This window comes from Priapulus caudatus, unplaced genomic scaffold (assembly GCF_000485595.1).
Source record: "Priapulus caudatus unplaced genomic scaffold, Priapulus_caudatus-5.0.1 Scaffold38, whole genome shotgun sequence".
Classification (NCBI taxonomy): domain Eukaryota; kingdom Metazoa; phylum Priapulida; class Priapulimorpha; order Priapulimorphida; family Priapulidae; genus Priapulus; species Priapulus caudatus.
Window position 1 is genome coordinate 336,999 of NW_014577099.1, and position 24,084 is coordinate 361,082.

The 24,084-nt window shown below is 41.7% G+C and overlaps 1 protein-coding gene across 3 annotated transcripts in view; it reads right to left on the bottom strand.

Annotated features, from left to right (window-relative positions):
• Positions 1 to 819: 819 nt before the first annotated feature.
• The window catches only part of LOC106819337 (arf-GAP with SH3 domain, ANK repeat and PH domain-containing protein 2-like), a 59,731-nt gene continuing 36,466 nt past the window's right edge, over positions 820 to 24,084 (bottom strand). Inside the window, exons 5-26 of one of the 3 annotated variants that reach the window (XM_014823984.1) lie at positions 23,947 to 23,996; positions 23,531 to 23,606; positions 21,397 to 21,450; positions 17,461 to 17,546; positions 16,550 to 16,709; positions 14,380 to 14,556; positions 12,408 to 12,495; positions 12,164 to 12,212; positions 11,653 to 11,825; positions 10,812 to 10,945; positions 10,390 to 10,478; positions 9,862 to 10,042; positions 7,920 to 8,005; positions 7,327 to 7,510; positions 6,782 to 6,904; positions 6,376 to 6,547; positions 5,985 to 6,176; positions 4,795 to 4,840; positions 4,049 to 4,257; positions 3,319 to 3,515; positions 2,357 to 2,491; positions 820 to 1,440 (exon numbers count right to left, since the gene is read on the bottom strand). In XM_014823984.1, the coding sequence (XP_014679470.1) occupies positions 1,366 to 1,440; positions 2,357 to 2,491; positions 3,319 to 3,515; positions 4,049 to 4,257; positions 4,795 to 4,840; positions 5,985 to 6,176; positions 6,376 to 6,547; positions 6,782 to 6,904; positions 7,327 to 7,510; positions 7,920 to 8,005; positions 9,862 to 10,042; positions 10,390 to 10,478; positions 10,812 to 10,945; positions 11,653 to 11,825; positions 12,164 to 12,212; positions 12,408 to 12,495; positions 14,380 to 14,556; positions 16,550 to 16,709; positions 17,461 to 17,546; positions 21,397 to 21,450; positions 23,531 to 23,606; positions 23,947 to 23,996 (2,736 nt within the window). In that variant the 3' untranslated portion in view covers positions 820 to 1,365. Of the gene's footprint in view, positions 1,441 to 2,356; positions 2,492 to 3,318; positions 3,516 to 4,048; positions 4,258 to 4,794; positions 4,841 to 5,984; positions 6,177 to 6,375; positions 6,548 to 6,781; positions 6,905 to 7,326; positions 7,511 to 7,919; positions 8,006 to 9,861; positions 10,043 to 10,389; positions 10,479 to 10,811; positions 10,946 to 11,652; positions 11,826 to 12,163; positions 12,213 to 12,407; positions 12,496 to 14,379; positions 14,557 to 16,549; positions 16,710 to 17,460; positions 17,547 to 21,396; positions 21,451 to 22,729; positions 22,813 to 23,530; positions 23,607 to 23,946; positions 23,997 to 24,084 lie in introns of those variants that run through there. The other 2 variants (XM_014823991.1, XM_014823999.1) reach the window with 2 other exon arrangements.

Genomic DNA, 24,084 nt, shown 5'->3' on the forward strand with positions numbered 1-24,084 from the left:
ACTACATAAGGACATAAACCCTATTATACAGAATGTTCTATGTAGAACAATTGTAGTTTACATATATTATTAACGTGGCATTTTCTGTATAGTAGTCGCTGACAATGATTAAATACAGACGACTTAAACATGAATACGGGTAAATCAAATCGTTACATTTACGTCATTACTTTACACACTGGCCAGAATTACAGCGTACAAGACAGTATCTGTAACCTCAAAATCGTTACGTTGCTTTTTACTGATTGCCATCTTCACATGACTAATGTAGTTCTTAGAGATTCAGTACATGTTTAGATATTATTATATGCAGGTAAACAGACTCCTACAATGAAGACAAATCTATAAAACTATCCCGGGCAGTTCGGCGGTTGGTAGTGGGATTTTCTCGAATTTACACTATTAAGTACACCAACCTTTGCATCAATACAAAGCTTATTTTGAATGGTAATTCGAAATAGTATTGGTCGGAACTACTAATCTAAATTTCCATGTGCCACTGCAATTAAGTTAGAAATCCAAGCACGCATGCACGTAGACGTACTCTGGCTATGCTGCACGGTAGCATCCCATTTCGTCTACTCTCAGAATCAGCAATATTCCCATTTCGCCTACTCCCATATATACTGTAGGCCTATTTTCTATTTTTGTCAAGTTGTGTTCTCATTATTTGTACCTATGTTTTCTTCTGGTTCCTGTAGTCTATATATATGCCAATCAAAACCATATTTTATTATTTATAAATGATTATTTAGTGAACAAACCGATCGTAGACGAAATGGGAATGGGTAGATTTTGAGCGTAATGGAGCAAGCGAAATGGGTGTAGGCCAACTCGGAATTTTGCTGTAGGCGAAATGGGAATTTTGCCGTAGGCGAAATGGGAGTAGGCCACCCGGGAATAAGCCATGCTGCACATCAGACTTATGTAAGTATACTCAAATTTCAGCTCTAACAGTACAGCCCTGGGAATGCTGCCAGACAGGTTTGTGGCGGTATTTACTGAGCTATTCTTGTAAAACTACATAGGTTCACGGTCAAACCTATTATGATTTACACACTATGTGTAGCATAGATATGGATCATGACACCAGTAATGAATAAAAACAAAATAGATGTTTTTATTCACTCCTGATAGCATGGGTATACATAGTCATATGTTCTGTAGAGTACCAATATAACAGCCAATTCTCTACAGGTTTGTGACAACTACCTGGATAATTGCTAATAATAGCATATGACATTCAATTTTTTTTATAGTCTACCAGTCAGGTTTATGCTGTCGTGCAGATGAAACGTTGAAAATACGCAGTGCCTTTCATACTAAAAGGCCACCACCACGATAGTGTCAACGAAGTACGGAGCATCAATCAGCAAGCATGTGCACGAAGCTAACAGGGAACAAGCCTCTCCTGTGAGAAGCGCCCTCAATCATTCCCTCCTGTGAACATGGAAATATATACAATTTATGAGTAAGAGAGTAGTATAGTTGATAAAAATGTTAAAAAAATTTTAAGCTTGCAGTCACTTGCTGTGACCACATCAATTAAATTTTTCCGGATGATTCTGTCTGCTTTAATTAGAAAATGTATTCTCGTGTCATACAAGCATTATTCTAAAAAAGTCATACTGTTTAACGAATTCCTATAGGCGCGTTCACACTGGCGGGAATTAGCGGGATGCAAATCTCGGTTTTTGCATCGCAATCGAAATACCGAGATTTTTACAAATGTGAACGCAAAAATCTCACTTCGTATCGCGATCAGTATCGCGCTGCAAATCACACTTTTGACTGCGATTATTTGGAATTAGCGCGATTAATTGCACCGCGGCGATTGTGTGAACGCTCGCGCAAATAATCCCGGTATTTTCTATCCCATCATTCGATTCCAAGCGATCATATCAACATCCGGCAGTGAGCATGCGCAGTTCGATTAATAGAATTATACCGCTCGGCGATTAGCGAGATATTTCCGCCTGTGTGAACAACGACACAATTATCTCGGTATTTCCATCGCGATTAGCATCGCGGTTTTTCTTGTGTGTGAACACGCCTAATGAGCTTTATAGAATTGGGTTTTACATATATCTGACTCAACCAGCTATAATTATGCTCATAGGGTCTATGTCCCCCAGGGTCGATCCCTACTTCCATACCGGAACGTACCCTGGTAACTATTTGATATGGTTAGGGTTAGGGTTAGCGAGTAGGCGTAGGCGACTCCCTAGACTCGTTAGTGGAGTAGGCAACGTACGGTCCGGCATATTAGATAGTACCAGGGTACATTCCGGCAGTACTCTCGGGGACATAGACCCTCTCAGCTATAGTTATACTTGCTAAATTATAACAAACGTACCCTCCAGTTTTCATCTTCTACTTTGTCGTTGAGAATGACAATGACTTCTCCCTCTACAAATGAGAGCTCATCCTCGTTGTCTGCCTCGCAGTCATACAGTGCTTGGCACCTTTTCTGCTTTGGTGAATCAACTCTCTGTTAACAGAACATGAGAAAGTCATTTCCATAACGACAGTTTATAGATGATGCATAAGTCGCCTTACACTGTGTAATATTACAGTACAGTACACAATCTATTATCCGAAACCCTTGAGACCAGACACGTTTCGGAATTCGGAATTTTTCAGATTTCGGAATGGTGGTTCAGTACAGATATACATACCGTATATCCTGCATCTAGCCCCTGCTAAAACCCAAGTTTTCAAGAGGCCAAGTGCTGTACTGGTACAGTACAATATGTATGAGTAATGCCAAACACATTCATATTTCTGCAGTGAACCCTGTCCAGCCAAACGCGAGCTTTGGTGTGCAGACGACCTACATGAAAAAACCTTCGGTTTTTGGAGCTTTTCAGTTTTCAGAATTTCGGATAATAGATGGTGTACAGTAACATAATTAAAGCACTTGTGGAGCTGCTACCTTTATTAGTCGTGTTAGTTGATTAGGCAGACTTTGCTTCATTAATGTTGTAATTAATGGTAATTAGCCAAGCCAGTTTTGTGTGGAAATGTGCAAAAGCCCACGAATCTCCCATATTCCTCTTATCATTTCCTCACCAGCAATCTACCAGTATGTCCGAAGTCTAACTCAGTGGCGTTCTCTTTAGAACAGTCAGGATAGGATCCTGAGAATTTACATGAACGCACCCACCTCCGCATCAATGCCCCACATTTGCTTTTTATTCAGTAGATTCATTTACATTTATTTTCACGTACAATCTACGTTGCATTTCCCGTGCAATTCTCTCCCTGTGTCTAGGCTAGCACACACTGCTCGTGGACTATAACTGGTGAGCTGCCTACCTTCCTAGGAGCCGGGGTGGGTGTGGTCGGCGTGTCGGAGAGAGAGTTCCCCGTCGAGTTACGCGATGAAGATGAGACTGATGGGATGACACCGTTCAAGGTGGGCTCGCTGCTGCGGACTGGTTTCGCCGTGTCTGCTACGGTGGCTGCACCGGTTTCCCCCTCACTGCTGCTGTGCTTGTTTGTTGGAGACAAATCTGTTGCGAGAGAGCAACTCACATGAATACAACTACGGATATGTTGATCAGCGTACGAAAGAAGTAACTACTGCATGTATGGGACCCTGGAGCTGCTCTTGTATCATGACTTGAAAGTGCGAGTGCCATGCATATCAGACCCTGCAGCAGGTCTCATATCAAGATGAAGTGCATGAATTCAAGAGAGAGCAACGACATACAACTGTCAGGTGAAGTGGTAATTGAATTTTCAAATTTCCCCATTCTATGTACTATGATAATTGTGTAGATGAATCGAAATAATGTCGTCATTATAGTGTCTGGGTAATATTGCACAATTTTAATGGTGCTTTATTATGTGATAGTACATATAAGTAATATTTTGCACTATTACTTAGACCTCACTCTCTTCTATAAAACAGATGGAAGTTTAGCGAAATACCTGTTGCATTTGGAAACACTCAGAGCTTGTAGGTCTGCTAAACTACCTACAAATTATTCGATATAAACTCTAAATGTAAAGACAAGGTAAGGATGAAAATGGCTATGCATACTGAGTGGCCGAAGAGGTAGAGAGTGCGCCTTGAGACTTGGCGTTCTGCACTTTGGCTTTTCCTGAACGGCTGGTTTCTCGGTCGATAATGGTTTCAATTGCATTGATGGCTTCTCTTTTACAGGTGGTTTCAATGGAGGCTTTGTATGCATAACGGGGATGCTCACTCTATCCCCGTGTAGTCGCAGACTAACGGATGACAGCCTTTCACTGGAACATGACCAAGCAAAATTGTGAAGTAATTCCATGTCCAAGAGGAAAATGTTGCGCTAGAGATCAAGTCATCCAGCGCATGACCTGTATGCATACACCTTTTTATTAGGAATGGCATGCTAAGGTAGGAGTCATTATATCTGTCTTTGAATTGTGAGGTCGGTCTAAAATATTTCGTCCCAATGCGTCCTTATACCAATGGCGAATGGGCTGCAATTGTATGCTGCACAGTACCAGTCATATATACCTTTGATCTAAGTTACATGTCAAATTGCATTATCTGCGCTTTGACTCTGTGACTTTTTACAACTCACCGGCAGCTTTAATTTGCCTGTGAATATTTCAGGTGATATTACTCTCCCGGCATCAAAAATTGTAAACACGTATAAACCCATTTGCATTTGTGAGACTATTATTGACTGGCACTTTTGCCATTGCCCCAGCTATGCTATCCCGGGTGCACGAAAACAGTAGCACACACTTTCCAATCCAAACAGATAACTACAGAGCATCTAGAACGCTGGTATCACTTACCCGCCTTTGTTTTGGAATTCAGGAGGTGGTGGTAAAACAAATACACCTGTATCAGATATAAATAGCAATTATATTAATTAATGGCAACATGTTAGATGTGCCTTAAGTGAAACCAACTGATGCTGAGAGGGTCTATGTCCACCAGGGTACTATCGGAGGGTACCCTGGGTACGGTTCGATATATCGGAACGTACCCTGGTACTATCTAATATGCCGGACCGTACCTCGCCTAGTCCACTAATGAGTCTAGGGAGTCACCTACGCCTACTCCCTAACCCTAACCATATCAGATAGTTACCAGGGTACGTTCCGATATATCGAACCGTACCCAGGGTACCCTCCGATAGTACCCTGGGGGACATATACCCTACGAGCCCAACTGATGGCAACAATAGCAGAGCATATACATAGACGAATAGAAAGCAAAAGATGAGTTCACACTGAAGGTGAGTCTCCATTCCGAAAATTGCCTAAATAGCCTACTTCAGCAACATGAATACATTGCTTTCCACCATTTTCCCCCAATTTTTAATGTCTATTTAAACAAGAAAATAAATATATATCCCCAAGTCTTAATTAATTAGGATGAGTGAACTTGTCCATACTGGAAATGAACTGGCCACAGTTTATTATACTTCTGACTAATTATATCTGATGTTTTTGCAGTTGAGAATATGTAATAATTGAATCAATTACTATAGCTTGATGTTAAATAATTTTCCTAGTCAACTATCTAATAAGATTTGGGCAGATTTCAGCATAGCAGAAGCATAGTGTTAACGCTATAATGTTTAACATTGAATTGCAGCTTCTGAAGAGGTAAAACAAGATTTGATTACTTTATATGCAAGAAAAACATCTCTGAGATTATTCTGTTAATAATGAGCTAGGCTAGGTGTTCACCCAACAAATTTGCAATGTTAATTAGGTCTTTTCAAGCCTAGAACATATATGCTGTGGCTTACATGTGCCCACATAATAACTTTCCACAGCTTGTACGTATGTTGGTAGTAGATTGGTTTATTAGATCTGTATTCAAATTTCAGACAAATATGAATTTAGATTGCATCGTATATAGCTGAGTAACTCTGATCTATGATAATGTGATGACATAGGGCTATAAGGCCATCCAACACACACTTTACTAGGTAGGTATGCAGGTACCCTGAGAGATGTTTGACACTTCTTACCTGTCTGAGCAACGGAAGCACGTGAGGACACTGCCGGCGGGGGTGGCAGCTCTGGGGAGGATGATGGGTTGGGGTCAGATGTTGAGCGGTGGTACTTTTTTGATTCTCCATTGTTTGCCTTGCATGCTTTTGGAAGATCTGGCGGCTTTGGTGCGCGCTTGCGAAGGCTACCCTGTGATGACAAGATCGCACCTGCAAGCAAAAACAATGCACTAACACTGAAGTTCTTTCAAAGTTGAGAAATGAGTGAAATATGAGACTCAGTAAAATTATTTTCTCGTTGCAGTGTTTATAAAGCTGCTACTGTTCAACCATCCCATCTATAATACCACTTGCTGGGATGATCATAACACATGGTGAAACACGCAAACCAAGTATACGGGAAATATACCTCCGGGTTTGCTCTTCGCGGGTGGTGGTGGAGGTGGTCCCATTATGTTCCTCTGAGATAGTGGCGAGGTTTTGTCAGCACTGCCAGGCAGACAGGGAGGATGGATTGACCGGCGCCGACTACCTGGCGAGTCATCGATCATGAAGCGCCGGCTCCCCCTATCAGGAGTCGTCTGAAATCAAACGTTCACACAACACATGTTGTCATACAAGGCAACAATAAAAATAAGTTTGATAGCGATGTTTCGATGCGATTTACTTCACTTCCATTTGCTCTGAATGCAGCTCTTAACGAAGTACGGCAGTTTGCCATTGTGATGTACGATTTATACATACAGTTGTGAAAGCTTTCTATATGCATAGCAAGGTAGAGCCAAATGCTAATGATAACTAGCAGTGTGTTTTACCCTGTCATCCAGTTCATCATCACTGAAGTCCACTTGGTCTGATATCTGGTCCTCGTGGATGAGTCCCCAATCAATATTTATGTTCTCAAACTGCTCTTTCTTCCCTGACATCGCAAACTGCAGCTACAACAACAAAGGAATTATACTGCATTACAACATGATCGGGCAAGTGAAAATTGTTCGTATTAAGTTTACTGCAGGGAAAAAAAACATCACAAAATTGCTAGGAAATACAAGATAATTAAATTACGAGATGAATTTTAAATTATTACTGATGTGATAGGTTTGATAACTGATCTGTTGTCGTTATCATGCCTTATTTTTTGTTGCCTGCACTTGTCATCAGATGACATCCATCCAAACGCTAATGCGTCACTAAAATATATCTATTTATCTCATAGTCATATTATCTTATATTATACAATGAATTACAATGGTGTCACTTGAAGATCACTAAGAAAATTTGCCATTGGTCCTAGAAAAGGCGGGCTCACACACACACAGTGTAATGATGGCGCCATGCTTTAATGAGAATGCTCGCATACCAGCTCCTCACAAATTCGGTAGCCCTTCTCTCTTGCTATATCTAATGGGGTCCTGCCCTCTCGGTTTTCTGCATTCCACTTGGCTCCCGATCGTAGCAGCAACCGCATGCACTCAGATTGGTTGAAGCGTACGCTGACATGCAATGCTGTGTCACCTTCCATGTTCTGCTTTTCCAAGTTTTTACTGTGTTCGCAAACACAAGAACGAGTGCAAGTTATGAATTTCGAATATAAATGAGCCTGGATTATAGAGGCTAAAAAACTGTAGAATTTACAACAACTACCTAGATTGAAATATATCTAGAAACTCATGTATCGATTTCAGAGGGAGCGAGACAATCAGATTGCATAGTTGTTGATATTGATAGACAGTCTCCAATAACAGTTAGGATTAGTTTAATGGGTTGTTATCACAGGTTTGACACTAAAGACAGTATAACACACACTCACACATTATTTCCATTCCGAAACTTAACAATTGGAATCAATGGAAAGTTATCAAAATTCTCTGAAAGTTTTTAAACCTTTGCAACACTACCAAATACAGTGATATAGGATTTCTCAACGACAAACACACTCTTATGACCACCTACCTGTTTTGCACTAGGAAATCTACGATGTGTATTGAAGTGCCATCCTCCCTAGACACTGCTAAATGCAAAGCCGTGTCTGCTCGTTCCTACAACAATCACACAGAGGCTATCTTATTATCAATCTGCATTCACAGTCACAAGTACCTCAGAGTCCACCACTACGTGCACATGTCGCGGAGTCAGTAGAAGCTAGCCTGCCTGACTCAGCTGTAGCTGTAGTAGTTTTGCCCCAAAATGCCACTGTACTTGAGCAATGCAAAGAATGATGTCACACTCCCACAGAGACCCATCAGTATCCATTATTCGCCCATAACACGATACACTCGCCACACCATGCAGGGTACTGCACTTCCGCATACACCATGCGAATACCACACACGTAATGAAACTTTTGCTCACCGAATTCACAGCAGGCCAGGACCACCAACTCCACTGGTAGCATGTGCAAACATAAAGACAGGGGATCAGGAGATGGGCTCTCAATCAAACCTATAGATTTACGACTCACATATCATGCTGCACATCACTGTATCAGTCACAGATTCTTACTTACAAGAAACTGGAAACATATGTGATAATAGATGTACATAGCACGTAGATGTGGTGTCGAGTGGGCATATAAAACCCTGAAGCTTTAAATCGAGAGTACGTACACTACATGGAAAGATGCATATAAAGGACCACTAATGCATACAGATGCCTCAATCTTTCACGGCATAACTGCTGCAGAGTTTCGATGGAATTAAGAAGCTGTGACTGTAACACTGCAACCTCAACACACCACCCACCACTGTCAATCACCTTCCCCCACCACAGCAAGCCGGAGTAGATAATTTTCTTGTTAGAGAATATTGGAATGCTTTAATCCATAGGCCATCATATTACAACCTTTACATGCTTTAAAGAGGAGCTTTCGTCTCTGACCTGAGTAAGTGTGAGCTAAGCTGCATACAAACACAAAGAAAGAAAATTAGATGGCAGTTGCAGCTGCATTTCTGAGTGAGATGTTTCACGACCTTTAACTTATGAATCTTTCACACAGTAGCAATTTCTACAAATTTGCCTTGTATCACAGACTATAGTCTGGTGTTGTACACTGTGAGCAGGAGCGTAGCTAACCGATTTTGCCTGGATGGGGCAAAGCTGTGTGCGGAGTGTGTTCTGGGAAGGTGACTCCCATTGACCCTTTAATGTCTATAAATTTCTCTGGGGGCAACACCCCCTCCCCCCTGTTACCTACAGCCCTGGAGAGTTCCATGGAAACCTAAACTTAAAATATTTAAGAGCTGATGGTGCGAAGGCTCTTCTTGTGCCACTTGGCAATGTCAGTTATTACCCCACACTAGAACGGCTAGTGTAACATGAGCAAAAAAACTGATCTAGGAAATAAAATCCAGATGGCAGCACTGTTTGTCCTATGGGTATTCTATATATATGCTGATGCAAAAATCTTTACCAAAATGGAAATGGAAAGCATATTAAAAATGTGACCACTAAATTGTTTACACAAGTTGACAGATTGAAGGCGCATATAATTTCTTTGGTTGACTGTGAAAATACGGGGGCAAATCAAGTGAAAGTATTTAAATTAATAACGTTTAATTCTAGTTTCTCTCCTAGCAATCACTAACAGACTTTCTTCTACAAGCTCTGTAGAAATACACTCATGCCTATAGATAAAACGTTTTGATATTCCCTTTCCAATCGTAAAATCAGAACTGCTCCTATAAAGCTATGGGCTGTTAAAAATATCCATGTAACAAGTAGTAAACTCGGAAAAGTTCTGAAGTATTTATGAATTTTAGTGTGCTGTCTAAAATAACACAAAAACTTGAAGCCTGATCCAACCAACGGTAAGCGTAAGCAACAGCAATAGAATATTGTGCTGACTATACACCAACAGTTCTATGAAGTTTCGTTCCTGCAAAATTAGATGGCGTACCGTCTCGCTCAGGGTAACCATGAGATCCACACCCTCAGCGAATGACTGCAGCAAAGACGGCATGTCCCTTGCTAACACAGACTGGCGCAGATCCTGTGCCATGTCTTCCTCACATGTGCAGGTCTTCACACAGTAGCGTCGCTCTACGTACTTGGCATGTATGAACTTTCTCCTCTCTTCCCTGCAAGAGTTTGTATAGTGCATCTTTCCCAATACAGGTTCTAGCATGGTGGTCAATGTCCTCCTGCACACGTGCCACATTTTTCACGTGGCATCTATACCATGCATGTGCATGCGTGCATACACGTGTGAATGGGTGCATGAGTGAATATATGCACGTATGTAACGCATATGCGCATATCCATTAAGCTCATTTGTATTAAAGAACTCATGCTACCTTACCATCTGCAATGAGATTTATATGAACCATTAACATACCCAGGCCATGCTCATACAACTTAAATGGAAACTCATGAACAGCATTAGAAATTGTACATTAGTTTAGGTTACTTGAGCATCCCTACTTACATTGGACTAGTAGGTTTAGGCTTGTGAAGCTCAGGGAGTGATGCCTCCATGATTTCATTGAACATTGCATTTCCCACATATCTGGCCAGCTGCAGGAATGCAGATTCAAGATGTAATAAAAACCGCAGCTGCTATCCACCAACAAATATTTTTACTATGCATCAAATGTTTATAATGCACCAGACTCATCCTAAACGATGCCACTTACGTCACGATCCCCAATAACCATAAACTAAAAAACACCATGAGTACTTATCATTTACGTCCTGATGGAACTTACAATTGATCAGTTATTTTGGGGATCGCCTGATTCCTATAGCTCACGTCTCAGCACGGAAATTGGGTGAGTTTAGTTTATATCAGTTATAAATAAAAGATGCACCAATTGGGATATGTGTGCACTCATATAGATTATGTCATACCAGAAGTTGTGAGGTTCCAACGTGGTCCAGGTCTAGAGATTGCACACGCGACACATGCACTCCCATTTCTCTGTGCACCCCTGAGCATTCGATGCACACCAATATGCCAAAGTTCGTCGACAGCCACGTTACTCCTGCAAGTTAAAGGGACAGAAATTGCCATTTGGAAGCTGAGTAGATGAAGATGAGACAGCTGACCCAGGTCTGCTCCGAGTTGCTATAGATGCAAAAATATTGATTATTAATCTGGCAGTGTTCATCAAAATGGCAACACATGCTTTAAGCTGGCGGTCAAAACACCCTAAGCATATGCACAGTCGTGTTGTGGCATGAACTGAGAATGCCTAAGAGCAACAGTTACTGTAAATGCCAGATCCCCTTTGTCTAAAGCAATGCCTTTCTTACTTTCGTTTAATTTTGGTACATCACATGAATCTCCAGTTCGAATTGGAGGGCTCCAACAGGCATGCAATTTTAGTCTGATTTTTGAGTCTGACCTTTCGAGTCGTTAGAACTTGATGAGTATTGATGTGAGCTATCACATACCGGCAAAAGTAATTTCAATAAGAAGAGCCTATGCAGAGGAAATGCATGCACATGATTTTGATATAAATCTGCACAGAGGTAGGTAGTGTGTCGTATCCAATAAATCATTAGAGTTAAGATAGAAGACATTCTTGCACCATTTCTCTCTCTCTCACACTCTCACTCTCACTTTCTCTCTCACTCTCTCTCTCTCTCTCTCTCTCTCTCTCTCTCCCTGGCTCATGCAATCACATTTCTTGAAAACTGTGATAATACAATACATAATAATAGTTCTCGACACTGTATCTCTTTTTACCTTCTTTTGCATTGCAATCACAGCAGCGATCGTTGCCAGGTTGGTTCCTGGCAGCTTTCACAATGCTCGCCTGTAGTTCCATGAAGCTGTCGTTGGGGCCGCCACCTTTCTCGCCATGACTGAATGCTTTGTTTAGCTGCTCCTCCTTGCTGTTGATTAGCACTGACATCCACCTATATTATTCGCATAGCGATATACAAGCAGTTAGGTAAATCATGGCTGGGGTTTTTATTTTATGTTAGGTTATTTTAACTCTAGATTCTAGCATTTTTAAAGTAGTCTAAAATCAAAGCTATATTTCCTCTATAGCTTAACTGGGTGTTTTGTAGCCAAAGAAATTTCCTTGCTATATTATAGTGGCTGTTATAGCGAATGTAATGTCTCATTTTTACACATAATACTGCATTTCAAAATTGAATAAAAATGTTTGAACGCTGTAAACGTAAAGAAATGTTTCTTTAAACATTAAGTTCGATAAAATAAAAATAGCTATTTAAAAACAAGTACATACGCATCCATGTCTCCCTCAGTTTCGGCCTGGAAGTGGTAGGTTCTGTTGTCTGCAACACACCACTGATTAGTTTAGAAACTGCTTATCATATAAATCATCATGTAATCTTGATTAAAACAGGCCACCCATTGTTGTTTGACGCTAAACAAAAACGGGCAAAACGCACCTATTAATCTCTAGTAAACACTTGAAATTGAAATCGTTCATCTGTATTTACGTAATATTATACACAGAATACACGTACGTGAGACTAGATCAAAGCACCGCCTATCTTCGGGCACAGTTTTCACTTGGCATGTGAGCAGATTGAGTTTCACCGGGCTCTTTTGCTCCTGAAAACAGTTTCCAAAGCATATCACAACGACAAAACTTCTTTATTTATACAATAAATAACTCTTAGGTTTGTTGTCCATGCTTAAATTCCTGCAGAGAAGGGAATGCAGACATACAGTCATTATAATGAAACGCCTAAATAACTCAGCATAGTTGCATTAAAGTGACTTAATCAGTACAACCATATATAACTAAGTATTACCTGTGAAGAATTTATGACAATTTCGATGCTCATGGCACACTGACATAAAGTACAACACGAGCATAAATACAGAAGCTAAGGCTCATAGGGTCTATGTCCCCCAGGTTACTGACGGAACATACCCTGGGTACGGTTCGGTATACCGGAACGTACCCTGGTAACTATCTGATATGGTTAGGGTTAGGGTTAGGGTTAAGGAGTAGGCGTAAGCAACTCCCTAGACTCGTTAGTGGAGTAGGCGAGGTACGGTCCGGCATATTAGATAGTACCAGGGTACGTTCCGGTATGCCGGACCGTACCCAGGGTACGTTCCGACAGTACCCTGGGGGACATACCCTCTCAGCGAAGCTAAGCAGCAGTGTAAAAGCTATATCTGTAGCATAGCATCACCAATGAAAGTGTCAATGACACTGTAGCTCACCTTGGGTGTGATAGAAGAGGGAGGAGGGATATATAAAGCAAGAGTATATATGGGAGAACTCCCATTATATACTCTTAATAATGATATATGCATAAGTTTTGATGCGAAAATAAATGTTTCAGATCTGAAAGTCTGAAATCGTGACGGGAGATGGTGCTACGCCTAAATGATCGCCATTTTGGTTTTCGATTACCGCGCAAATAAAAACAATAAAATATTCCAGTCAAATTACTGTAACGAAGAATCTAAAACACAATATTACACGTATATAGGTATGATTGTAGAGTTGTTGAGCAGTTAGACGAACTAAACGTAATAGGACGTTGTCATCTCTCCCATAAGAGTACCAACTGTTTTGGGGCTAGCCTTACACATTCATATACCAAAATTTAACAAAATCGAATGAATCTAGATGGCCATTTTCATTTTGGCCAAAAAGTGGGCGTGGCTCAAAAGTAGTTCGACTGGCGTGCTCTAATCTAAATTTACTAAAATCTACCTAATTTGCATACTTTAAAAAATATATCAAAACCCGTGTGATATGTTTTGGGGCCAGTCCTTATTCATTCACATACCAGAAATAAGGAAAATCCGTTGAACCTGAACTGACTTATGGCCATTTCCATTTTTGCCAAAAAGTGGACGTGGCTCGAAAGTAGGTCGACTGGCGTGCTCCAAAATAGGACGTTCAAACCTCTCCCATAGGAGTAACAACTATATGCAATTTGAAACATGTGGGTAAACAGTTCAGTGTCAGTGGACAGACGGACGGACGGACGGCCGACAGACGACACCCCATGGCAATAGCTCATCTTGACGATGTCAAGGCGAGCTAAAAATGTGCCAATAGGTTTACTAATGAGTAATACCAGACCAGCACTAGCAAAATTAATATCAACATCCAGTGCCACTTTAATAATTATGCACCTACGATGAAATTCAAATCTGTCTAAATTCAATAGCCACCACATCAGTTAAAAATGGTCAAATACTACAACAAATCGGCTTGATGAAACTGCTTGACGAAACAATAATAACCCCTTCTCATTAAAATATTTTAATCTTGCCAGGGCCTAATAATATTTTAATCCTGCAAGTGATGGTTTATAACAGTAGTTTATAACAGTAGACATCATTCTACAAGCTGTAAACAGTAGGCTACAAAGTAGACAGCAGTAGAAGGCAGTGGAGAGCAGTAGACACAAGTAGATAAGAATACACAAGAGTAGACATCTGTAGGCAGCAGTAAGTGAGACTCACGTCAGAGTGGTTGATGTACAGAAAGCCATCGAGCACACTGCAGCGACGCCGCTGCCACGTCTTGCGCATCTTGCTCTCACTCTTCTTGTACAGGTAGCCGACGCGGGAGCAGCCATGCAGCTTGTTGCCCTGCAGCTGATGCAGACTATAGCCATGAGGCACTCCAGCTGGCTGGCTCTGCAAGCAGAAAGCCATCAGTCAGCCTCACTATGCTTCAATCAGGGTAGACGAGTTTACACTGGGGCCTCACCTGTTTACCGAACAGAGTGAGAACACGAGTGAAGAAGCAATGGGTTGAAGTTGCAGTTGTGTATCAGTATGCTAGAATTTTACAACTGGAATTTGATGATGATTTGGATTCGTCATTCCATGATACTCGATCTTCATACGCTTTGCACACTTCCATGGAAACTGCACGGTGGGGTGTTACATGTTTGTTATATAAACAAATGTCCTATAAACAAAATAAATCTACCTTGGCTCAGCAGAGCATTGCCAACTGTACTGGGATTATACTGTCCGAAATAAAATCTAGGTAAACAAACAGTGGTGTCCATTCTTAGCATTTGCAGCTGCAGACAGAAATACACATACGGGTGCTTATAACTGTTCGAACTCTTAACAAGAATGAATAAAATTCATGAATGAATGAATGATGTCGAGTCACATTAACTTTCCATTAAGCTGTCAATGTTTCAGAAATGCAGAATCCTTATCAGGACATTAGGAGAAACTTTTTTGCTAGCTTTATAGAAAAGCACAGAGAGAATTTCTCGCCGTACTAGTCGTTAAAAGGTTTTGTAGCATAGACAGTATAAGCTATACTCCACAAATCACCATGACCTTTTTTTTCATGCTATATTTTATTATCCTATCTGTAAACAAGAGTACTAGGCATGTCAAGCCAATATTCAATGTGCCTGATTCAATGCTGCCGACTTTAGCTTTCAAATTAAGAACCAAGGATCAAGCCAGTAAGTAGACTGACTCAAACTGCTCTTGGAAACTGAGAATTGAAGACGAACTGAGACGCATTCTGCCTACGTTCTGACATTGATTTGTTAGCAAGCTGAGGAGGCAAGTTAAGGCCACTGGGCAATCACACTGCTTCAGTGCTATGGGGCCTACGTATGTTTATAACTGAAAATCAATGTCATGCTAGACTAATTTCGTCTTTCTTTTCAAAAACGGAGAATTGAAGATCAAGTAAGATTGGCATTGGCATTAAGTTTGCAAGTCAAAAAATCAATGATCAACCTTTAGGCATGTTCTCTCATTGTGAAAACAGAAATTGGAAATTGTTTACATAGTTGTTCTACATATTATGTGGATTACAGGGTCCAGTAACAGGTAACACTTGGACACACAATTGTTTGATGGTGACTACGTACACACACTGAGTGGTCAAAAGTGCAATTTTGGATAGGATGAATGGGCTCTCCTCCACAACAGCCAATAACCTAATCCTACAAAGGCTACAGAGCTTCTAAACTATTTCTTTATATTCGCTTGACAAATCACGAGTTCAGATAAAAAAAGAAACGTTGCTTTTCTTTCTCTCCGTAAACAAGCTTTGTAGATCACAAGTTAAACCGGCAAACAGCACAAAGGATATTTGGTTTCCAATTCTTCTCAATAAATAAGCTTTACCTATCAAAAGTTAAATACCCCTAAAAGTGACATCACAAAGTACACAGGGTTACCATCTCTATATAGCAAAATATTTATTGGCCTCTCAGGCTAGTTTCGGCTTAGCTGGTATAGCTGGCATTAGCTGCAGCCTTACCTAATACATGTCATTTTCAAATCTTCATGTATATTTTTTTGCGGTCTCATCCCATCACGTCGATTGGTGTAATAATTTGATTACAAGGTGCCATAATTTTCAGCACTAGGTAAAAATTTCAAAACCGAACAAGTTTCCAATGCTAGGTCAAATATCCACAGCAGCAAAAGAAATTCCAATTTTTGGTTGGTTAAAACTATTACTACGTCGAGGTAGATGAATAAAATGTTCTACATGCGGGTATAAATAAAGAAATTGATATAAACAACTTAGATTTGGTCGAAATCGTGTTTTGCGCTTTCATGGTTACAATCATGACACTGTGACATGTAATCGAAATCGTGTCACTCACACCTAAACCGTGCAAGCCGACGGGTACATTACCTCTTTGTCGAGTGATGACACGGCTTTGAGCAGAGTCCTGAGATCGGTCAGTTGCTTTTTCTCCTCGTCCTGCCGCAGCTTGATCACGGTGAGAGTGTTCGACAGGTCGCTGATGTACGAGCTAAAGTGCTCGATCGTCTTCAACCCATCCTGGAAGAAGCTGAAACAAGCAAACGGCAGCATGCTGGCAGAGGGCCACTGATCTCACGATGCACTGGGTAAGATGTGTACCAGCAGCAGCATGGACACTGTGATGTCGGGCTGATCTCGCGTACAGCATTAACTTCGTAATATACGCACAAGATTGAACAGGAGACTAATGATTGCCCTTGACAGGCACTACATTGCCCTTGCCAGTCATGATTACGTTTAATTGGGCCCCATAGGATAACTCGAATAGCCGCGTAAAAATTCCATTATTAAACACGATGCTTGCAGCTGTTATGAAGAGGTACGGTGGTGACATTGCACTAAACTTCATCAGTGAAAGGTACCATTAGATTAATGAACCCACATTTGATGAATAGCAAAAACTCGACATTTTAATCGACATTTTTCGGCATTAAAATCCTCAACAAATTATTCAGTCGAACTGTACTGTGAAAAACATGTGAGCCAAATAATCAAATAATCAACTCATCATTAATCACCACTCACAATAATTTACAGTTCTTTAACTTTTTAATTTGGCAGCACAAAAGGGTTATTTGAAAATCTTCTACAGGCAAAACAATGAGACACTTGACCCACACTTATCGCGTGCCTCAGGCAACCTAATATCTGCCAAATTCACATCCATATCTTGTAAATACATGTAGTATGGGTTCGCCGAAGGATTTGTTATTCTAGCTCCATCACAGATTTAAGATGAAGCCATGCATGTGGTAGCTGGCTATGTAAACACAACTCACTTGTTTTGGGCATGGTAGTATTCCACGAGATGTTGCAACAGCTCCACGCCTTTCTTTGTCTTCACTTCGTTCACTTTGATCAAGTACTAAATTTAAGAGAAAATTTCATGCATTAAATAACGCAAACACCTCTCGTAATTTCATTGCGAGTCAGATTGAAAAATAAATTCTCATTATATAACTGCACCTGATAAATCATGCAGCTGGCTGTGACCTGCGAATAATTCAGTTACGTGTCCGATTTAGAATGTGCAGTGGTGACAGATCGCGCCTTTACCAGAGAGTGTCTATTATCGTTTTCAGAGCATGTCAGAAAATCGAATTGAAAAGCATGTGGCTGTTTGTAATGCAATGTAGATTCATGGAAATTTAGTGGTCCATAAATAATTTTCTAGAATCGCACGACTATCACAGCTTTTCACCTAAATCGCATAACACCAGAACGAATACAGATCTCTGTGCATCAAACGCTAGATGCGCATAATCGGCTTTGGATAACACTTGCCATTGAAACCACTCCACCAAAGTATGTAATGCCGCGCGCGCTGCACGATCGATTGCAAATTTTCATACTAGACCGCCTGCATGGAATTGCAATACACACTGCTTACATAATCGCCAACAGGGAAGCACTCTCGAACGCGGCTTGCAATTATTATGCCCTTCCCATTCCCATTCAGACTTCAAAGATGCGCCCACGTACAGTCGGCATCACACACAGTTATGTATATAATAATGAGCGCCATTAATAGTGAGAGTCTTCGGTATTACCCTTGGGGTCGCTAGACCGTCCGGCCAATAACACGAGCCGCGTGCACACATCGTATGCAAATATATCCCCGACGTGCTACTACATACTGCACGGGGCAAACCACGCCACAGCGCGCGAGCGGAATATGCAAACCCCGCAGCGAACAGAAGGCAGCAACCAACAGCCTCTGTCTAGGATCGATAGAAGCCACGCTAGGCTCTGTAAATATTTCCGTTGGTCGGCTCGAGCAGCCACTATGCAAAGGTGCTGCTTTCGTTGACAGATGATGACCAGCTGTTAGGTAGGCTCCCAATGCACTTACGGTGTCGCTGCACCCACCTGACGTCGCTCGCTCACCGCCAGCACACTGGGCCAAAATTAGGCTCTTCTCCCCAATTAAAAATATTAATCGGCAGCTGCAGAAGTAGTTAGCGGAGGCTCGATCGCTCAGGCCAGAATCTACGAGTGGGCTGCTTATAAAATTACGTTAATTACTTAGCCCAGCTGCCACAGCTGCTAGCCCAAGACATTGGGCATAAATACTCGCCGGGGATTTATAAACTTTATCACGAACGTTTTATATAATTGTAAGAAGCGGCCAGAACCGAACCATAGACTCACCCATCGATGCGAGTTCGTAGGTATGTATGTATGTAGGTAGGTAGGTAGGTAGGTAGGTAGATGGGTAGGTAGGTAGGTAGGTAGGTAGGTAGGTAGGCAGACAGGCAGGCAATCAGACAGACAGGTAGGTACGAAAGGAGGTAGGTATAGGTAGGTAGGTAGGTAGGCAGGCAGGCAGGCAGGCAGGCAGACAGGCAGACAGACAGACAGGTAGGAAGACAGGTAAGTAGGAATATAGGCAGATAGGTAGGTAGGTAGGTAAGTAGGAATATAGGTAGATAGGTAGGTAGGTAGGTAGGTAGGTAGGTAGGTAGGCAGGTAGATAGGTAGGTAGGCAGGCGGGCAGGCAGGCAGGCAGGCAGGCAGGTAGATAGGTAGGTAGGTAGGTAGATTGGTAGGTAGGTAGGTATGTAGGTAGCTACGTCGGTAGGTAGGTAGGTAGGTAGGTAGGTAGGTAGGTAGGTAGGTAGGTAGGTAGGTAGGTAGGTAGGTAGGTAGGTATGTAGGTAGGTAGGTAAGTAGGTGGGTGGGTTTGTGGGTTGGTAGGTTGGTAGGTAGGTAGGTAGGTAGGTGGTAGGTAGGTAGGTAGGTAGGTAGGTAGGTAGTAAGTAGGTAGGTAAGGTAGGTTAGGTAATAGGTAGTAGTAGTAGGTAACATAGGTAGTAGGTGTGGCGGGCAGACAGACCAGATCAGACAGGGTCAGGCAGGCAGGCAGGCAACACGACAGGCAGGCCGCAGGCAGGCATGCCAGGCACGGCGGGCAGGCAGCAGGCAGGCAGAGACAAGACAGACGAGACAGACAGCAGACGAACGACAGGCGATTAGGCAGGCCAGCCCAGCAGGCCAGGCTGACAGACCGACAAGAACAGACAGACAGACAGACAGACAGACAGACAGACAGACAGACAGGCAGACAGGCAGACAGGCAGGCAGGCAGACAGACAGGCAAGCAGGCAGGCAGGCAGGCAGGCAGGCAGGCAGGCAGGCAGGCAGGCGGGCAGGCATGCAGACAGACAGGCAGGCAGGCGGGCAGGCATGCAGACAGACAGCCAGACAGACAGGTAAGGTAGGTTACACACACCCTTCTCTCGGCCAAGAACAAATGCGCTCAAATTGAGCGCACTTTTTTCTGAAGGCTTTCCAAGCCAGAGAACCCGCTGACAGGCATGAGTGAAATGTTACGAAATTTTTGCCACGCTCTTGCCCTGGAAGAGCCAGCGCAGCGCAAGCAATTTTTTAGAATCTCTGTTGGACAAACTCGAATCAATAACCCGAGCCATTTGGGTTAATGCTACTCTGCATTAAACGCTCGAAATGCTACTCAACGCTCCCACCCTCGAGCGGCACTGTGGCGTCATACATTCTGGGTGGTTTTAATAATGTTGCCTTTGTTAAACTACACTAATGCGCCGTTAAAGTAGTTTCGCCCATGTAGCGTACCAAATGCACTCTGTCACCGTTACGACGGCACCCTACAAAGAACATCGGCAGCATATTTTAAATAACATGCCAACGGCTGTTGGTACGCTGTGATTACGTCCCAGCCCATATAATGATGCTGCTACAGCAGAACATTGGGCTTCATCGTCATTAAGTAAGCTTGCTAGTACATCCGTGGCAGCGGCGATTCAGGCGTATCTTAAACAAAGGCAAGTTTCACATCCGCAGATTTGTCATCATTGGACGCTATGGATTTTTCACAATCGATAGTGTGCTTTATAGAGCTTCTAAGCACGTGAATTGCTCAAATTGTAATAAAAAACACCAAATTTGACACACGTGTACTTTGGGAAGTTCTTAATAAAATAATAGGTAGAGCCAAACGAAACCGGCATTTTAAAGGCGAGTGGCAACCTTTATTCAAAATGGCAGAAAAATATAGAGGAAGTCGAACGCAAGTAAGAGGATGACAAGTCACATCGAGACCAGCACGCCTACGCTCAGTTATCTTCTTATGGTTTCTGTGAGACAACAGGAGTCCGAGGGTCACCTGCCTACTGGCTACTTATGACAAGTACACACAGAGTGACGCAGTACGTTATATGTGTGTTATACCTTAATAGAGTAACAGCCGTCACAGACTTCCCTTTTCCTTACATAAATAAAATGATACAACTTACGCGAGATGTTCGAATATCGGCCACTGAATATGCAAATTACTACGTAAATTTACATACAATTTTTTTTAAATTTAAATAATTTAAATAAACATGAAATAATTTCAAAATTTAATAAACATACAATGGATCTTTTTGCATTTCTATTTAAGCATAACGCGCAGTATATATACACGTCGATTAATTGGAATGGTATTTTGGCACGTCCTAGCTACGTCGCCTACACGCCGCCGACTGTTGGTCACGGACATCAAACGTGTACCACCTGCATTAGACGTGCTTCTGTATCATCACTCTTATTCATCGTCTCCTCGTGACGACACCTATCGTTTGTTTTCAGCGCACGTCCCATGTGAACCGGCACCGGCAGAGTGAGACGCTACATATCGTTTCTGTACAGCACACGCGCGTGCAGGAAGGGTCGCGTAGGGGAGCAGTAAGACCTACCTCACACATGTGCAGCTGAAACATCCGTCTTTCCTTCTCCATTTCCTCTGCTAGCTGCAACACACACACACGCGCACAGATAAACATGGAGAGGAGAGACGCACTGCGGATATGAACGCGCGCGCGACGCTGACATAAATGTCAACAGACAGGAACGAAATTTCCTGCGACTCGTGACAAGAGCATGCGAATGCAGCCATAGGCACTTGGAGCGTTTCAATAAAATATAATGCTAAATATATACGAAATCTATTTACTACCAAAGTCTTAATGTTTCTCTACTCTCTTTCACCTATTATTGCCGACAATTTCCTGTAAATGCTGTCCAAATGCTCATCTGCAACACACTGTCACACGCTGGCCGCCGCACGCTAGCTGCTGCACACTGACACATAAATATATAGTTTATGTGTCAGTGTGCAGCAGCTAGCGTGCGGTGTACTTGTGTGTTGCAGATGAGCATTTGACCGGCATTTACAGGTGATTATAGGCGAAATAGAGTAGAGAAACATTAAGACTTTAGTAGTAAATACATTTCGTGTTTATTTACTTTTTTTTTTTATTGAGACGTTCTAAGTGCCTGCGAATGCAGCCAAATACTATACGATACGCGTGGATTTGCATTGCAATCTCTCTGCATCACCTTGCTATGGGCATTCATAGCGGTGCCTAAGATAGGAAATGAAGCGCCTCTGAGCGTGAAAGAAAAATAAGGCCTACATGATGGCCGTGATAACCACAACTGTTATTTACACAGATGCAAAAAAAAACAAAAAAACAAAAACATCACAATAATACCACACTATTGCCCTGTCACACAGCCGATTGTATATGCAGATGTCCAGCACAGCTTTGATATACGTAAGCATAATTGTTGGACAATTAAGTCAACAATAGCTCAACTGTTTGATGTCACCATACGTGTCACCCTGCACCAGGAGAGCTCACAATTTCACCGTGAGACTTAATATGTTTTAGCAATAACTGCCAATGTAAACATTAAATGTTAAACGTTCTTCTAATCGCAACTGTTTTTCTCATAGCTATGGAGAAACGGAATTTAATCAATATGGCTGCTAGTATAAACGAATCTGAATAAGATCATTTGGATCTGTATGGACATAGACGATGAGATTACAAATATAAGAGCCTCGCCTCTTACAACGTAGGGGAAATGGTTATAAGTCACGACAGTGAAATATATAACTATTAACCATATCTGTTGCTTATCTATGCAATTTTGCAGGAGTTTAACCCACTTCTCTCCCATGCAATTAAATGGAAGGAATTCCAACCCATAGTCATTTACTACATGTAATAAGCTTCACGTTACATTTCCCTATGATTCATCAAGATGGGAAGATGCTTGCTGTGTGAATTGGTCCCGATTCAGTTTGTGAATCCATCCATTCCCGGGGAAAAATTATGCTGATCACAACTCAACTCGCACGCGGCATGCATTAAAGCTACCTATTTATGTGTTCACAACTCCAAAACCTGACACTTCTAGCAAAAAAGCATTACATATTTACTAACCGGCTCAATAAATACTTGCCTAACGATTTTCTGATACGATTCTATGGCAAGATGAGTCGCTTTATATACATTTATAGGCATCATCTTTGTCTTCCCAGCAGCATATTAACTTTTACAGTATTCACACTACGTTTCTAACAGAAACCATTCAACAATTATTGATTTGAGATTATGATGGTAATAGTTGGGCAGCGTGGCATTGACTGATATAGCGATAGCATGGGGGGTCTCCGGCCAGAGCCTCGTGAAATGCTTGGAACAATAATATAATCAGGAGTGGATAATACAGATCTCTATATTATCCACTCCTGATATAATCTATGCAGCAGGATATCACCCGTTCTGACTATGTGTATGCACTAGCTGCTGAATCTCAATTCGAACGGAAATGTTGCCATCAAAAGTAGGAGAAAAATTTCAAACCAAAACAGTTGATTTTATTGAATTAGACACTGTGGAAAACTGGATTCAAAGACTTTAAACTTTAAAGTCTAGACAACATGTACCTTATAATTATCCTTATGCCTTAGTCCACACCCACACTTTTTCCATCCACACTCATCGGCCCCACTGCATGCTCGCTACCCCAATCACTTACCTCAGCAGGTGTGAACTCAGTTCGGATTAATCCCGCCTCCTTTGCCTGCTGCGTTTTCTCCTTTTTCAACTTCGTCCTGTACAAAAAAACAAAGCAAAAAACGTGGAAGCCTCTGCAGCTGTCCTCCAGCCGTCACGCAAGAGAGACCGCAATCACGTAATCGTGGATATAAACCACACTATATAATACTCTAACTCTACACTAACATGTGCACTGCAGCATTGCAGAATGAGGGCATTCTCAGCGGGACTTCATTGCAATATGCCTGCAAGCTCCCTTCCTAAGCAAGGTTGAAAATTATAATCAAGTTAAACAGAGAGCTGTAATTTATTTATGCTGCTGGTTAAACTAATATAGCAGTGCACCAATGTACGTAGTACCGACACAGCATCATCTCCAGGGATAAACATACTCACACTTTAGCATCGTAGTCCTTCCAAGCCTTGTCAAATGGCTTCTTCAGATCCTGTTATTCGTGTAAAAACCGATTTAATATACTGTATATATATATATATATATATATATATATATATATATATATATATATATATATA